The sequence below is a fragment of the Anopheles marshallii genome, chromosome 2, assembly GCF_943734725.1.
Source record: "Anopheles marshallii chromosome 2, idAnoMarsDA_429_01, whole genome shotgun sequence".
NCBI lineage: Eukaryota > Metazoa > Arthropoda > Insecta > Diptera > Culicidae > Anopheles > Anopheles marshallii.
Genome location: NC_071326.1, coordinates 78668679 through 78685075, shown reverse-complemented (window position 1 = coordinate 78685075; position 16397 = coordinate 78668679). Strand labels below are relative to the sequence as shown.

Sequence of the window (16397 nt, the reverse complement as noted above, 5' to 3'; positions counted from 1 at the left end):
TGCCACCGTCAACCGCACGTACGGACCAAAACCTCTCAAACCCATTAGCAATACAAATGAGTCCACATTTGCCAGCGACGAAGTGTTGAGTGTTGCTGCCACACGGGCCTGAAGGGACACGAAAACGAAACAGAACGCAACGCAATCGCAAGCCGTTCGTTTACGTCCTGTGCCACCACTACGTCACTATGCAAAGTGCAAGGAGTAATTGGTGAAGCACCAGCATTACGGGGGAAGGCAAAAATGCTTCCCAGTACCCAATACCCCGCGTGCAGGTCGTGGAAGCTTCGTTGAAAAATGCTACGTGCCACTGCCCGCTCGAGTACCTGAGCCCAATGTAAATATCATGAAAGATGCATATTTTAATCAACTTCCCTAAGAAGGAAGTTGGGAGTTGTGGTTGCGGGAGGTAATGGTTGGACGGGGACAGGGAAAAAATTTAAAGCGAAGAAAAATTCCAACTGCGCTATAGGGAAGATAGAAAACCGGGACGAAAGAATCGTCAATGCCACACTCAAAACCGAAGCAAGTGACCTGCCTGTGTTTGTGTGTACGAGCACGAAAGGGAAACCCTTCTGCATTTTTTTTTTGTTTGAGAACTTGTGTGTACCTACATCGGGGTACGCTCGTTAAAGGGCACGAGTGTTGTTTAGGACGTGTTACCAAACTGAACTGTATTTACCTATCCTCTAATGCTTGGCAGCTGGAAAACTTGCAACAGAGGGGGTTTTCCCATTTTCCAAGAAAAGGGTTCGGAAAATTCTACGCACCAACCCGTCAGTACAACCCGACTGAGTCACTTCGTCTAACCCGGGGTTAGGCAGACAAAGTGCACCCGACGTCAGACACGCGCACACAAGGAAGCGTCGAAATCCTGCTGCGTACGACAAATGATCCTCCTCATCATCTATCCGTATTTTAAAGCCATTCCAAACTCGCACGAACGGGGGTAAGGATTGATTTTCATTCTCAGCATACCGTAACCGGAATTGGAATGGCATCGACAGCCGGCCTTCCTCTCGTTCGCTCTTATTCGCAGTACGTCCAACAGTAACAATCTCAAGCCTGCGAACGACACATTATGGAAGGAGGTTGCATTCGGGTTTGCGAAAAATGTACGTGAGCCGGTATCGGTTCGATTGCAAAACACCAAAGCACCAAAGCCGGGCGAAAGTGATGCAGTGTTCGCATAGTTGCAGGTTCCATTCATACCTTTTTGCCGCAGTGAGATGGATTGTTCCCTTCCGAGCGTATTGCTGCCGTTTCTTTGGAACAGAATTTTTCGGGGGTGTATTCAGCACCCGAGCAGCCAAGAATTGGTAATCGAAACCCATGATTCCGACGTCGATCGAAGAAGGCTGCGAATGATGCTGAAGCGTATGTATATTGGGAGGTATGCAATGTTTATTTTAAACCAGCCAATAAGTGAAATTCAATCGTTGCGAGAAGAAACGATGGAGTGTTGTTGATTGCCGTTCGGTGTTTGTGAATCGGTGTACGACAGTTCAAATTGGCTACCAAAGCGAGGTGTCAAGGAAGAGAGTCTTCTGCCAGAGCAATGCATAACGAAGCAGACGAATCAGGTATGGGTTTGGCAGAGACATCGTTCAAATATTTTGAACGTTCAGCATCGTTCCTTCGGGTGGACGAAACTATTGAAAAAAATATGTGGACAATCATTTACTACGGTTCCTTCATGGAAGATTGAGCGGCAGGGCGTTGAATCCTTGTTGTAAAAAGGCCAACGGGACAATGTAATAAAAAAAAAACAACCTGTCGTATCGCGGTTCTCTCAAAGTTTCATATAATACCTAGTCAACAATCAGTTTGGTAAAACACAACGCTTTTGGAAGTGGAATTTTACTGTTGTACGTTTAGCTTCTAGAGAAATGCGCCCGTTAGTATGCAATTTGTTGCACATAGCTGGTTTTTTTTTTAAATTATTTTGAATAATTATTGCAACAAGAAAACCTTCTTTAACCACTCAATTCATTTCGTTTCATTCTAAATTTGAAAGCTTACATTCCGTTCGGAAAATAAATCCATCACACCATGCAACTTGAAGCTATTTCCGGCTGCTTATTAACAACATTTTTAACCACCATTCAGCTCAGCAGCTTCCTTCCCATTCCATGCCCCAACCGGGTGCGAGCTGTACAAAAGAATGCACTTTCCTTTCGGCGCGAGCAAAAATAGCATGCAACGAGTAACGAAACAAGCACCCGCCGAAAGTGAAAAGAAAAGCAACAGAGGCAACATATTCCACGGTGGAGAATTTTAATGAACTGCAACGAAATAAATTCCACTATTACAACGAAACGCACCACCACCCAGGACACGGGGGCCCATTTTTCGCGTGTCTGCAGTGTGTTGATAAAAAGCTGCGGGACAAAATAAAGCGAAGAGTGGCAAAGGCGTGCTTCCCACTCTGGCGTGCTGGTGCACAGCGGGGAAAAGTCAGCAAACAACCGGCTAGCCTTGTCTGGCAGTTTGAATTGTTGGAGCCACCGCCACTTTCACGCGGTAGTCTCGTAAAACTTTTCGGAATCGTGGAATTCCCTTTTTCCATTTCACACCACGCGGCACCCCGGGCCCGTGGCTCTTTACATAATTATCGCACAGGGAAAGCATAAGCTACGGCCAGCACCATAAAGCCGCCACTTTGAGCAAATCGTTTTCGTAGGCGAAACATCGGTCTGGGTATTGTGAATAAAAAAGAAATACAACCACCACCGTGTATTTTCTCCAGAAATGGAGGACATTATCCTGACATTTCTTTGGCGCGAAAATAGACCCTCAAATATCGTCCCTTGGTGGTGGTGGTGTTGGTGGTACGAAACGGTGCTATATTTTCATTAATTTATCATCTGATAATTAACTTAACTTCCTTCCATCCCGTTTTCGGTATTCATCTGTCTGTCTGACAGCTGACGCGTTTTAAGAATTTGGGGGAATGATGTTCCTGGGGAAGCGAAACAACAACGTTTCGGTGAACTGTCTCGGAGGCGTAAAATAGAAACTCTCGCCCCAAAAGAAACAGCCCAGCCATTTTCCTCCAGGAATGATACAAATATTCTCCCCTCCCCCTCTCCATTTTTTCTTGAAGCGGAAGCTTTCCCAAGGGTTTGCTCGAGACGGGCAAAAACTTCACAAAAGCATCCTCCTCGGGCATTGGTCAACGGATTTCTGCTCCCACCGTTTGGGGATACCGGATTTTGTACATTTAACTGAAAGATTGTTACAAATAAAGAAACGGCTGAATAGCGCCAGAGAAACGTTCACAAATCATAACACTGTGCTGTGATGGATGGAAAATTGGGTGTTGAGTTTTTCATTCCGTCCATTGCCGGAACCGAAGCGGAGGGTGTAGTGAAAAATGAACTTTGACTTTCCAATTTAAAAGGTAGCAAAATGGAATGCGGTTACGTTGAGTGTTTTCAACGGTTTGACACGACATTTTGGGATAAATAATGTTAATCAAACAATCAAACTAATTTCAAACATTTAAAATATTATTTTGTACTTCGAATTGCATACTTTGAGGCGATTTTGAATCTTTCATGACGTTAAACGCCTTAAAGTATGCAATATGCTTCAGAAATTTTGCATTTTGATAGTACTTTCAAGCTAACAGGTTTTGCCTCCTGGAAACGGTTCACAATGCCTTAATCCCGTATACTTTGCTATCGTATTGTGCACACCAGCCAAGAATTATAACAAGCTTATTATCCACCGCTATATCCACTGATCAGGCTTCATCACGGTAGTACTAATGGCAGTGCTGGTTTCATCAGTAAAGCTTTACGAAATTATCCATTATGTACCGATAATGAATGAACGATGTTCGACGGAAGCGAACCTGTTCATTAGAACGACTAGACGATCCCATCAACTTTCCCAAATACACCGCCAAATCTACCGTTTAAAACGAAGTTCCCGTTCCAAGGGATGCCTTGCCGACCTGCCAGGTAGATTCGGCACTCACTGACCTCAACTCCGACGTTTGAACGCGTATTTGACTTTTTGCTGGCAAGGGAAGCGTAAATAACTGCACCACATGCAGTCTGTCGGTCTCTGGCGATTACGGGATCCTGCTGAGTAATTTGAACCCTCAGCACTGGTTGACTGTGCTGCATCGTGTAGCCGAGTCCACGGGATGGGACTCCGTACTCATTTGCCATCCCGCCCGCTGTTTTCCGATCAAACGAGTCCTGTTTGCCTATCAAACATCACAATGCGTGTCCGGTGACGTACAGGCTACGAGAGTACCTTTGCAGTGCCACGATTTTTTTTTTCCTATTTCGGCTGAGTACATCCTTCAAAACACTAAAAACGTGGAAGACGGGTACGTTTGGTAGGGTTTCAATTTCTCCCCCATTGTAGGGCATTCTGTTGCGAACATCGTTCGTGGTCGATGTTTTGCTGCGTGTTTATATTTTCCCTAGCGGCCTGACGCAGGTAACCCACAAAAACCGGACCATCCACCGGAACATCGCGGGAGGAGTGCGTTGTTGGAGGCCAGAGAGAGAGAGAGAGTTGACCACAGCTACGGATGTCCAGTTCGATGACTTCCAAAGTAATCAATCCCAATCGAAACCCCCGAAAACCCGTCCCGGGTCTCGCGTTTCCCGAAAAAGTTCAATCAAGTGGCCATTTACCGCGTGTGCTCCCGTTTTGTTCGGTTAGGTGATGAATCGAACCTTCGTCCAACTCCGTGCGGGTGTTCCAGGTTATTGGTGGCAGGTTGTTAAGTGATTGAAAAATGCGACAAATGAATTCGTTGATCACAACCGACACTTCATCTCTTTCTGCCGAGTGGGTTTGGTAGTTACTTGGAACGATTTTCGGTTGAAGAAAAGCCACCGAACAATGGAACACCGAACCGAACGAAGTAGACACGGGGAATCAAATCCTCTAGTGCACGTCCTCGTGAAAAGAAGTCGCTTTAGTTTCGTTCCGAAAAACTTCTGCCCTTACCCTGTACACCGCCGCATTTTCATAAAGTAAATTGATTTCTCTTCACCCTTCACGAACCAGCGTCAGATTTCGCCCGAGCCCGCACCCTTCAACACGGTGGAAACGAAACCCACGGAAGGAATCGGTCTAGTGGCAAACTTTTCCCCAGCACGGAAAGTGAAAGAGCAACTAATTTTGTGCACAATTTAAGATAAATGACAGCTTCTTTCAGGGTGAACTGAGCGCGTCACATGTGACTGTCACTACCACTAACCACGCCTGTTCATTGGTTGCCGGTTGTGGCGCGACCGGGCTCTGCTTTGTCGCTAATGGAAGAAACACTTCCGCAACCGTACAAAAAAAGGGAGAGAAAAATCGTCCCCAAACGTGCCGTGGCCGTGCGTGGCGTTTGTTTTTCCTCTTCGCAAGCTACCACCAAACCTAATGCCACCGGTTCCGGGCCATAGCCTAACGAACCTGGTGGAGGTGGTGTCTCGATTGTGGTACGATTATTTCTGATTTCTTCCACCGGAACACTGGCACAGACCTGGACACGTCAGACAATGGATTCAATTTCATACCTCCCTATCCTTGCCGGCGCTCGGCCCGATTTACCGGGATCTGGTATGAAAAGAATCGTAGATCCGTCCTGCTGCTATTCCTCACGTTCGAATGATTTATGATCATCCCGTGGCGTGAGGAAAGTGCGTAAATGTCCACAGAGAAACGAACGCTCGGTAGTGCAAGATGGCGGAGCGTAAGGCCACCCGAGACGAACAGAAGGCTCAGGCTTACCATCAAAACGCAACAATTATTAATGTGAGCCATATGGAGCTTCATATCACACGGAGTGAAAATTAAATAAGAGTCGTGAAGCGTGCATTATCCGTTGCATTAAAGTGACTTATTTTAAAGACTCTTGCTGTGTACCGTTTCCAAAATGAAAAGGTTACCAACTTACATCCCCTCACTCACGCGCAACCCACAATCGTAGCAAGAAGCTGTACGAATCCGAGCACAACTTTCCAGACACAAAACTCCCCAAATAAAAGCCCGGCTCCATAACTTATTTGCCACACAAATGCTACAAAAAAAACCTTATCAAAGTCGAACCGCTATCCGGTCTCATTGCTACGCCGCATCGGGAGATATGTTCCGGACACCCAAACACAACACGATATCCACACGTATCCGGGGCCAAAGTTGGGCCACCAGTTAAAAACCCACCAATTGGGAAGCCTCCAGAATGCAACCACCGAGAATGGTAGGAATTTTGGCCAATTTTACATTTATATCTCCGACCACCCGTTCCAGGGGCCTTAAAACAACAAGTAACAGTAGTTGCTATCAGATACTCCCCTTCCCGCACCCCCCTTTTTGGTGGGATTGTGTTGCAGAAATTAGTGAAACATTTCACTCTCAGCCAGAGTTAGATCTAGACAACCCTCAAAAATGCAGCTCGCCCTTTGTTTTACTTGCTCTTGCGAAAGATATTACGGCCATCTACGGCCAGCTTCGTATGGTGAAAACTATCCACAACAGGGTAGAAACACCGCTGTCCTTAATAATGAAATGAAACTAAACTCGACGTCACCGGTCCGAGCACCGGTACACAACCTAACACATAAGCTTAGGAAAAGTTTTTCGCCAAAGTACCGACAGAACGGGTGCTGCATGAAAACCTTCTCCGCATTGCGTTGGATCCGCAAAAGTGGGGCTCAATTTTCATCCATCCAAGAGATACACTTGCCCCGAGATCCGAAACAACTTTCGACGATGCAAGGCAAAAAACAACATAAATAAATCGCCTGCAACGCATCAGGGGACGATGCAAGAAAAAACAGGAAATCAATTAAAAACTTCTCTGGTCAGCTTTCTGCTGTATGCGGCCAATTCCTGGTGCTGCAATGAATTTTTTGAAGCTTTTGGAAACGACAGTTTGCCGCTGTGCCAGGTGCGAAGGTTAAACTTTGGAAATAAAACACCCTGGTATCCCGGTCGTTTGGTGTGTAATTTCAAGTTTTGATTAACACTAAACAATGCATGATGCATTGCATGTATAAGAAGACAGCAATCAATCTTATTTTAAATGTGAAAAATACAAATATGCTTCATATTTTGTAAATATTGTTTATAATTACGTTTTATACAGGAAAAAAAATAATTTGACATGCGCTTTGCATACATTTAGGATATTAATTATTACCTCTCTTCTTACTCCGCACCGAAAAACAATGAAAAAACGCCTAAAAGTATGCACTTGTTTTCACAAACTCGTATTTTTCTGTCAGATTCCAGCTAATTCGTTCAAAATAATACAAATAAGTTCGGAAAAAATTGGTTATTTATTTAACTACCCTAGCTTCACATTTTTTGTAATGTGGAAGAGTATTTCAAAATCAGATCGAAATAGGAAATCGCCTAAAATGCAAAATGCTTTTTTTATAGTTATAGAACTTTAGCTCAAAGGCAATAAAACATTTAAAATAAAATGCATCGATTTTGTTTAATGTCGAAAAATCCAAACCAATTAAATTAAACGAGCTGGGGTGAATAGTTTTGTAAAATTCCAAAGTATTTTCACAACATGTTCCATTTGTCCGAAAAAAAAACAATTCGATCAATATATGCAACAAGATTATCATCGGTTCAGCCAACCCAATCAAAATCGCTTTCAAATTGCTCAGCACGAAAGCGTACCGGTTCTCTCACATAACCCTGCAATCGGTATCAGATTTGTGGAGGCGAAACATTCGATAGCCCAATAAAACTAGTCCAACGCCAGTTGACTTTCACCCTAATAACCTGATACCTGCAATATCGACAAACCCCTCCGCCGTTCCCGGCTTTCCCACGGTCCAACCGCATCAGCTGTCGATATTGGTGATTTGTTCCAATTTCAAACCCACCATCACACACACACACATCCCAACAATTTCTGCAATTTCAATCCAACCTCGAGCACGATGTTACTATGCAACAGAAAAACGCTTTCCCACCCTTCGGACGGAAACATATCGGTTAACGTTCTAAGCCCGCACGCTCCGCCATCCTACCGGCAAAGTTCTCGGCTCGTGCAACACCGAATTGAGCTGTAATGCTCAAATGTTGCCTTGATTGCGGCATTCCCCGGTTACTGCAAGCGCTCTTGTAAATCAGATTTACAACACCGATACCGGGTACCGGCTGCACCGCAGCACCCAAATGCTGCTGTTCCACAATCGATTTATCAAAATTTAATAAAGTACTGAGCTGAAGATCCTGGAAAGTCCGCATCTTGGGCTGATCCGGTTCGTTTCTTCCGCATCGATCCAGCGTCTTTTCAAGTCCGGCTCAAGAAGCGAGGCGTGTGTGGGGGAGCGGGAGAGCGATTGTGATTTATTTGCACTGACGATGCATCTGCAAGAAATTGTGAACGAGATGACTCCGAATTGGTCCTGATGACATGTCGAGACCGAACGTCGTACGGTACTCACCCACGGTTCACTTTCATAATCCGGCTGGATCTTGCTGCAGAATGGGAATTGCACGTTGTTCGTTCTCGCAAGCCATTGACTACCGACCAGGGACACTCTCGAGCGCGGACGATTCTAACCGTCCTGGGAGTGGTGGGCACCAAGAAAAGCTTAAGTGCATTTGCACAGCAAGCAAGACGTGCATAACGATATGATGTCCTTTCGCTCTCGGGATGGACTGATTTCAACAGCTGATTCAAGGTTAAGCTGCACGAGTAAAACCCCCCGATGTGCTTGATTATTCGTGCAATTCTTCATCAGCTTAAGCCAATCAGTATTATCTTCGTTACTTTAGTGTCGCTGCAGGAAATCCGATAAATACTGAATATCTCCCACTGCATTGTGTTCGAATCTTATTAAACGTCAAACCTTGTTAAAGCTATTGTTTCTTAAATGTTGTTAAACAAAAAAAGACACCACCCCTACACTTCATTCGTGATGAATGGCAACAACATGTACGTGTCGCTTGATGTCCATTAGGATCGAATGAGACCTTCAAGAAAAAAGCAACCACTTTCGCACCTCCATTCTCTCGGTTCCCCAACAACGTGGCGAAGTAAATAGATTAGAAAATTGCTGACCGTGAAATTACTTTCTCCCGATGACAACTCCCTCAAGACGGACCGACATTAGGCGGCTTCTTCAACGTTCAACTCACGGTAGCACGGGCAAAACACGCCGACAGAAAAACACTTTGATGCAACCTGCAACGATCTCGACTGCCCATTAGTGTTGGGGTCAGCGCGCGAAGGATACACTCGCACACTGACTTCCGAAGGGTTTTAATTTGTTTCTGGGGATTATTTTTCGGTGTTTATCTTTTGCAAAACAGCCGTGGCAACGGGAAACTCGGTCGAAACTATCCAATTACTATGCTAACGCTTGTCAGCCATGCGAATATTTTCTCTCATTGCCTGCGAAACGGTTCGTTTCGTGGCTGATTTATTGCGTTTTGTTTTTCTTTTGAGAATAGCCGTCCGCTGCCGGTTAGACGAATGAAAAGTTGGTACGGACAAAAGGCAGAATAAAACGTCATTGTACATTTCCTCCGGTGCTTTTCTTTTTCCTGCTAGGCTTTTCCCTAAACCATTAACCAATTGGAGCAGGAAAAGATCGCTCGAAAGAAACACATCATCATCATTATCGTCATCAGTCTGGAACCACACCGCAGGACATTCAGTAATGGCGGCATTATTTACAATCCATAACACACAAACATACACCAGAAACCTCAGAATCGCATCCTGGACAACAATAAAATACACAACAACAAAAAAAAAACATTAACACTTGACGTCCACTGTGAGCGAATAATTGAATGTCCATTGTTCACGCAGTTCATCCCCCGCAAGCAGTGGAAGATCTCGGCATTGCCTTCCATACTCCGGGTATTCCGCATCGTTAGATTATCTTGCCCCAAACCTGGTGCTGGCAAACTGTGACAGAAGGCGGAAGAAAAATGACAACCATATTTCGCACTGAAGTGGTTTCTTTGTACGCTCGGAGGGACCTTGCAGCAAAGAAAAAGCACGCAAATTGTGCACCAGCAAAAGGAAATCCCTCTCTGCGTCCCTATGGGTAGTGGAATGAATCGGGCGAATGGGAATGGGAATTGCGGCAAAAACAGGAAATCTTTCCACGGTAATTGATAACTTACTTAAGTTTGTCATTCTTGTCATTTTTTGCTGCTGCTTCGTGCATCACTGTTTGCTTTCCTGTGCCTGTGCAGTCAAAGCCCACACCGGACGGTTCATCATTTTCCGCTGCGTAACCTTTAATGCGCTCAGGAATGCCTCTTTGATGTTGGAACCATGCCCACGGATGTAGCATGGACTTTTCGAGCAATGGCGTTTGTGGTGATTGCTTCTTGTGGACGCACTTGGACCGGATATCAGAATCCAAAGCCACAGGAAAACCCATCTTGACCGACATAACAACCAGCCCCAGCTCCTGGCCCGGGGAAGGGCATTTTCCTGGAGCTTTTGCCCGCGGGCGTACAGCTGGAATTGTCCAACGGAAATAGTTTACACTGTGAAAAGGGAACTCCAACTCTCCCCCTTCGTCCGGACGTTCAAAGGCAGGACATGCTTGTGACGTAATGAGACATTTCTCCTTCATCCAGGGAAGCCATTCTGTACATCCTTCCGGCAAGCGAGAACATTCTCCACAGAAATAACAACGACATTTTGTTGAAAAATCACATTTAATCACATGTACACACAGTTGTCGGAACAGATTGGGACAGGCTTGGCCGATTCGCCTACCACGGCCCATCCATCGTTAGCTGGCGATCGTTCTTGCGCCATCGATATCACAGCAGCGATGCCTTCTCCCGATGGTAGCATTCCACCGCCCGGAATGCCGTCTCGCAGCTGTCCTCCACCTCGACGCCGGTGCTACACTTCTTGACCAGCGCTTCCACCTTCGCCTTTTCGCGGCTCAGCGATAGCCGCTCGACGGCGTAGTCGTTCTGCAGCTTGCCGGACGCATCCATGAAGTTGGCCTGCTGCAGGAAACAGCGCAGGAAGCACTTCGTTTCGCCATCCACCTTCGAGAAGTCACCGTCCCGGAGCAGCACCAGATGTTCCTGGCTCAGTCCCTTATGCTGGGCCAAGCAACCGAGCGCGAACCCTTCCGCCTTCTTCATCTGATCGTCGGTTAGAGGCTGGTTGCGGATGGATGGAAGATTTAGGCAACTGCTGCCAATTCGGCACCGGAACACACATCCAACATACCTGAGCTCCAACACAAACGGTGAGCAGAAGGGGAACCAACAGCAGCTTCATCTTTACCAAGTGTCCAACACCAAACGAATGCCTTCCAAACCATCTCAAGACCCCTTTTATAGGCCGCTGCCCAGCACACACTAAAACTAATGCAGCGCTTCGTTCTCGCAGCGTAAAGCAACAATCATACGCATCGAATGATGGGCAAATAATTACTATCTGCGCATCGGATCGACCAGACCACCAGAACGACCTTCAACTACATTTCGGTTTGCATGCGATGATCGTCGCGGTTCGTTGTTGCTATTTAGGTGTTTAGCTACGCTTGCCCTCCCCTTCCCGGGCTCAACGTGACGCAGGTAGGTCCGTTCTGTTGGCGAGCGTGTCTTGCTACTTCTCATCAGAACTTTGAAACCCACCCCGCCTGCCGGCCCAATAACACCCATGTCCAATAGCCGTCAATTACATTGGCGGACGTCTCCAGCGGTCCGGCTTTATTTAACGTTGAAATAGTCAAAAGTCATTCTTTTTTGGTTTCACGTTGCACTTAAAGCTAACATAGCGAGTGGGGTTTACGGGATGGGGGAATGAACGATTCATCTTATAATCAAATATGCACTAGACAAAAAAAATATTCAACTGTACACCGGTAATCAGATGCGTGCGAGCACGATGCAACAGCCCCGAGCAAGAACGCTCACGGCATGACGGGGCGAGCGGAAGGTTGACCATGGCCATGATCTTCCGGTCGCTTACGAGTCGTGGCGGCTGCTAGAAGTTGCTGGAGACCCACTCCGACACGGCCGTTTCATGGATGCACTGGTACATCTCGAACCCCGTAACGCACACCGTCTGCCCGAAGCGGTCGATGCAGTTATCGTACACTGCTTGTGCCTGTGTGTGTGTGTGTGGCCGAAAAGGAAACAGAAAAAAAAACACACACACAAGATGAGCTTGATGGACATGGACAGAAGCATGTCTTCTTTTTTTGGTAGTGACGTACCCCCTCCGGTTCCAGATACCGACCGGCGAAACCGATGATCAGCGTTTTGTTGTAGGTATAGTCGTCGTACATGAAGCCTGACTTCTTCATCAAACATTCGGTAAAGCACTGGAATTGCGAGAACGGGCAGTTAGAAGAGAGAAAGAATTCGAAGATATTCTGAGACCCGAGAGCCAGCTAGCTGCCCCTACCTCAATAAGCGGATCACGCTCCGTAAAATCGCCGTACTTCAGTGACACCACAATGTCCATGTCCATCTCGAAGTCTTTCGTGCAGTGGTCTATCGCGCCTTTAAAGTCTTGTGCTTGCTGTAAATCAAAAACGCCTCTGTCAGAACATCTTCAAGAACTGTTCCGAACTCGTTACGTCGAATCACACTTACAGAACCTCGTCCCGCCAGCAGCAGTACCACACCGAACCCAACCATCAGCAAGCACCAGCTCTCGAAAACACCCATCACTTAGCACTTTCTCCACCGAGCAAATACAGCACGTCTTCTGCGCAATTCGTCCAACGCTCGTTGTACGACACCTTGACCCGCTAACCTTGTTGCTGTGGCCGTTCGCGCAGCGAGAGCCCCACAGTCCAGCACGTTTGATGTCCAGCGTTCGGTGGTCCACAGCAGACTGGCCGACCTGAACCCGGAAATCTTCTTCACCAAACGCATCGGCATCCACATGACGCTTTGAGGGTCTGCTTTCTTTCGACCCCCATTTCCTTCAACCCCCGCCCCCGGGGGTTGTGATCGGTACAAATGTATCATATGGGCGTGCGTGTGATGCCCGCCCATCACACAACACAACAACATTGCGTGAGGGGTGATCTGTCGGTCCGTCTCTTGACTACCGGTTTTCATTTCTTTCTCTCGGCCTAGCTGTCTCGCCTTCTCGCGTTATTTCTTCTAGTTCGTTTTGTTTTTTTGCATCCGTTGCGATCGGATTGTGTTAGGTTGAGCGGTACGATCGGGGCGCGAAAATGTAGGAAACATAACGGTTCTACCGATGCTCCCGATACCGATCGGATGGCGATGAGCTCAAAATTGGAATACTTAATTCCACTGCACACCCCCCCAGATGCAAACGCTTTCCGATACTCCATTTCGTTTCTTTTCTTTCAGATCACCTTAATCACGGTAAGCTACACGACACTGCACACTTCCTGCGCACACCAAAAAAAAAAAAAACAGGTTTATTTCAGACATACAAGTAGCGTGATATTCACACCGTAAATCACACTGGCTGCCTATTTTCGGCTGTCCCACTTCTTGGACACATTCTCGTAGATGCACTGGTACACGTTGAACGCGGTGACGCAGTACGTCGGTGTCACGTTGTCGGTGCAGGTTCCGTACACGCCCGCCGCTATCTCCTTCGACACGAACCGACTCATGAAGCGCATGATCGTGTCCCGGTTGAAAGTGAAGTTATCATTCATGAAGCCGGCACGCTTCACAAAACACTCACCGAAGCACTGTGTGGAAGTCATCAGTTACAACACTAAGCATTACTTCACTCGTTTTGCTTCAGCATCGCCAGCATTGCTTACCTCCACCAAGGAGTTCCGCACGGAGAAGTCTCCGGCACGCAACGCCTCGAAGATGTTCGAATCGATATCGAACTCATTGCGACACCGGAAGTACGAACCGAGAATATCTTGGCCACTCTATTTCCAGGGAGAGAAATTGGGAAAGACACAACAATACGGGGCTTGCAGGTTGGGACCCCTCCCCGCACGGAAATACTCACGCAGGCTCGCACCAGTAGCACGATCGTGCCCACCGATAGTAGACGGACGAGATGTAACCGTTCCATACTCTCCTTTCGAAGGCCAAATTAAAACTGATGCTGGGCCCACTTTTGCTGGGACCCACAAGTTTTGGAAGTGACGAAAACCAACCGAAAAACCTGCCCGGATCTCATGGGCAACTTCCAAGCACCAAGCGCCCCAAGTTAGGTCACACGGGAAAGAGGACCCGTCGGTACACACGCACAGCACAGTAAACTTTCACCATCGCTTCAAGGTGCAAGATTTCGTTTTATTGGGTTTTGTTTTTTTTTTATTTTCGGGGGCAGAACAAGTTACTGGAGCAGGCCAAACAGGCGGGATTTGTGATCAGTTTTGTGTTGCGGTACGCTGGTACCACTGTCGCTACTAGAACATCAGTGTGGCCCGGTTCTCCATGTAGCACTGGAGCAGACGGAACGAACGCTCGCAAGCGTCCGGTGCGGCATTGTCACGGCAGCGTGCGACCAGCTCATCCGCCTTCTCCTGGCCGTACTCGCTGGCCAGCTTTTGGGTCAGCTCCTCCGTCTGCACGTTGCCGTCCTGATCGACGAAACCGGCACCGTGGAAGAAGCACTGCACGAAGCAGCGCGTGTTGCGATCGGCACTGTCCGTGTCACCCGACCGTAGCCGGTTCACGTCATCTTCCGTGGCGCCCGTCTCGTGCATACACTTGCCCGCCAGCTGACGAGCGGCATCACGCTGCTCATCGGTAATGGCGGCCTGCAATGGCGATCAACCGATCAGTAGAATTGGGAACCATTGCTTGCGGGACCGGTAACTTACCATGGCGCAGGCAACGATGGCACTGGCAAACGCTAGACAAGCGATCGTTTTCATTGTTTCGGTTGGGTTGAGACTTCAGTACGCTCAGACGCAAAACTGCTGTATGATGTATTGCGATCACCTGTCGCTACCCTTTTATACCGCCATAAAAGTTTGATAAGAACTCATCGACGTGCAGGAAGAACGGTGCAGTTATGAAAGAAAGGTTTAATGAAAATTTACTGCAATCGAGCACGGTCGGTCGGTAATTACAATTGCAACAGTGATAGAGTGCTTAGTGCATGGAACTTCACCCGATGGCTCCATATTGGAAGGAGCCAAATGATCGTGGGACTCACGCTCGGAAAGGTCGTTAAGAATTTTCTCCGAATTGTGTGTGTGTGTGTTTGCTCCATTTTGTTTCTGCCATTTTGAAATGTACGCCATCATGACATTTCGCTCTCAATTGATGATTCGCTGCCCAAAACCAATTGCCCTTTTTCTTGGCTATCCTTAGAGCTGCAGTTAAATTGTAGGTGCAATTAAGTATAATGGCCCCGGCGGGATATCGAGAAAGAGTTGTTCTTCGGATGTACGCACTCCCCCCACTTAAATGTTCGCTAAACGATCCATTTTCGCACACGCACACATCTTCGTTTTTCGCTTAGTGAAAGCGAATTTTCCCATTTTCCCCAGTAGGCAGCACGCTTCACCGTACGATCCACCTTCGAGAGTCAAATCGTTGATGAACGATTAGCAACCGATAAACGCTGCAACTACGCTGTAATTACGCGCCTGACGCCACAACCTCTGTCACAGCGGTTCCTTCCACCGCTAAACCGGTTCCGGTTGGGAGTTGGGTTGGGTTGAAGATTAAAATAGAATTAAAATACCCATTTTTTTTGCGATAACCCACCTGACCCGTGTGTGGGTCGGTGAGAAAGAGAACCATGACAAAAAAAAACCCCCCGACAGAAAACACTCTAATGAAAATATAATTCCAATCGTCATGCACTTTCCAGCTGTGTGGAATCGTCTAAAAGCGAACGGTTGCAGTGGCGTTGGCTGCAAAATGACCATCAACCGGGTCATGTGTGTATGGTGCGTTACACCACCAGAAGCTAATGTTGATGTTGATGGAAAATTTGCATTTCCCCGCATAACGTACGAGACCGGGTATTATTGTGATGGATGGATCTGGCGCTGCGGGCACAGTGGTACGTTTAACGTTGACCTACATTGAATCGATTTCGAATTTGGGAACCGCTCGCCCGATGAACTTCACAAGCGGTGTCCCTTAGCGGTGTCTTTGGGAAGGTAAGCATCTGCTCTGTTTTAACAACCAATTTTCGGCCTTGTTTCGTGAGCATTGGCCAATGATAGTATGGGTGGTGCCGTGACCAGGATTTTAAATAATTTAACGTTCATTTTCACGCTTCCCCGAACAATCGATCAGTCTCCGGGGGTGTTTTATTTAGCACAAACACAATCTAGAACCGATTGCTACCCGATACCGTGCCACATTGGATCACCTTTCATGTCCCACCCCCCCCCCCCCCCCCCCCCCCATCCCCCCCCTCTTCCTACGGGGTGCAATTTATTGTTGTGCATAATTTGTGTGATTATCCAGCGCGACAATAATTGATGTTC

The 16397-nt window shown here is 47.1% G+C and overlaps 2 protein-coding genes across 2 annotated transcripts; both read right to left on the bottom strand.

The window, feature by feature from the left end:
• Nucleotides 1-11968: 11968 nt before the first annotated feature.
• Nucleotides 11969-12657, bottom strand: LOC128719948 (uncharacterized). The gene is made up of 4 exons (XM_053813591.1): nucleotides 12583-12657; nucleotides 12392-12508; nucleotides 12201-12308; nucleotides 11969-12091 (listed from the first exon to the last, which is right to left on the bottom strand). Exons 1-4 carry the CDS (start codon nucleotides 12655-12657, stop codon nucleotides 11969-11971), a joined length of 423 nt encoding a protein of 140 aa, XP_053669566.1.
• Nucleotides 12658-13442: 785 nt separating this feature from the next.
• Nucleotides 13443-14011, bottom strand: LOC128719949 (uncharacterized). Its single transcript, XM_053813592.1, has 3 exons — nucleotides 13946-14011; nucleotides 13746-13862; nucleotides 13443-13670 (listed from the first exon to the last, which is right to left on the bottom strand). The coding sequence occupies exons 1-3, from the start codon at nucleotides 14009-14011 to the stop codon at nucleotides 13443-13445; spliced, it is 411 nt and encodes a 136-aa protein (XP_053669567.1).
• Between the last annotated feature and the right edge of the window lie 2386 nt (nucleotides 14012-16397).

Bases quoted from the DNA above. Each gene is read 5' to 3' on its own strand.
- LOC128719948 (XM_053813591.1), bottom strand. From the start codon at position 12,657: ATGGGTGTTTTCGAGAGCTGGTGCTTGCTGATGGTTGGGTTCGGTGTG. The intron at 12,309-12,391 runs GTAGGGGCAGCT...TCGCAATTCCAG, and splicing joins AGCGTGATCCGCTTATTGAG to TGCTTTACCGAATGTTTGAT. The intron at 12,092-12,200 runs GTACGTCACTAC...ACACACACACAG, and splicing joins GGTATCTGGAACCGGAGGGG to GCACAAGCAGTGTACGATAA.
- LOC128719949 (XM_053813592.1), bottom strand. From the start codon at position 14,011: ATGGAACGGTTACATCTCGTCCGTCTACTATCGGTGGGCACGATCGTG. The intron at 13,863-13,945 runs GTGAGTATTTCC...CCCTGGAAATAG, and splicing joins TGCTACTGGTGCGAGCCTGC to AGTGGCCAAGATATTCTCGG. The intron at 13,671-13,745 runs GTAAGCAATGCT...ACTTCCACACAG, and splicing joins TGCGGAACTCCTTGGTGGAG to TGCTTCGGTGAGTGTTTTGT.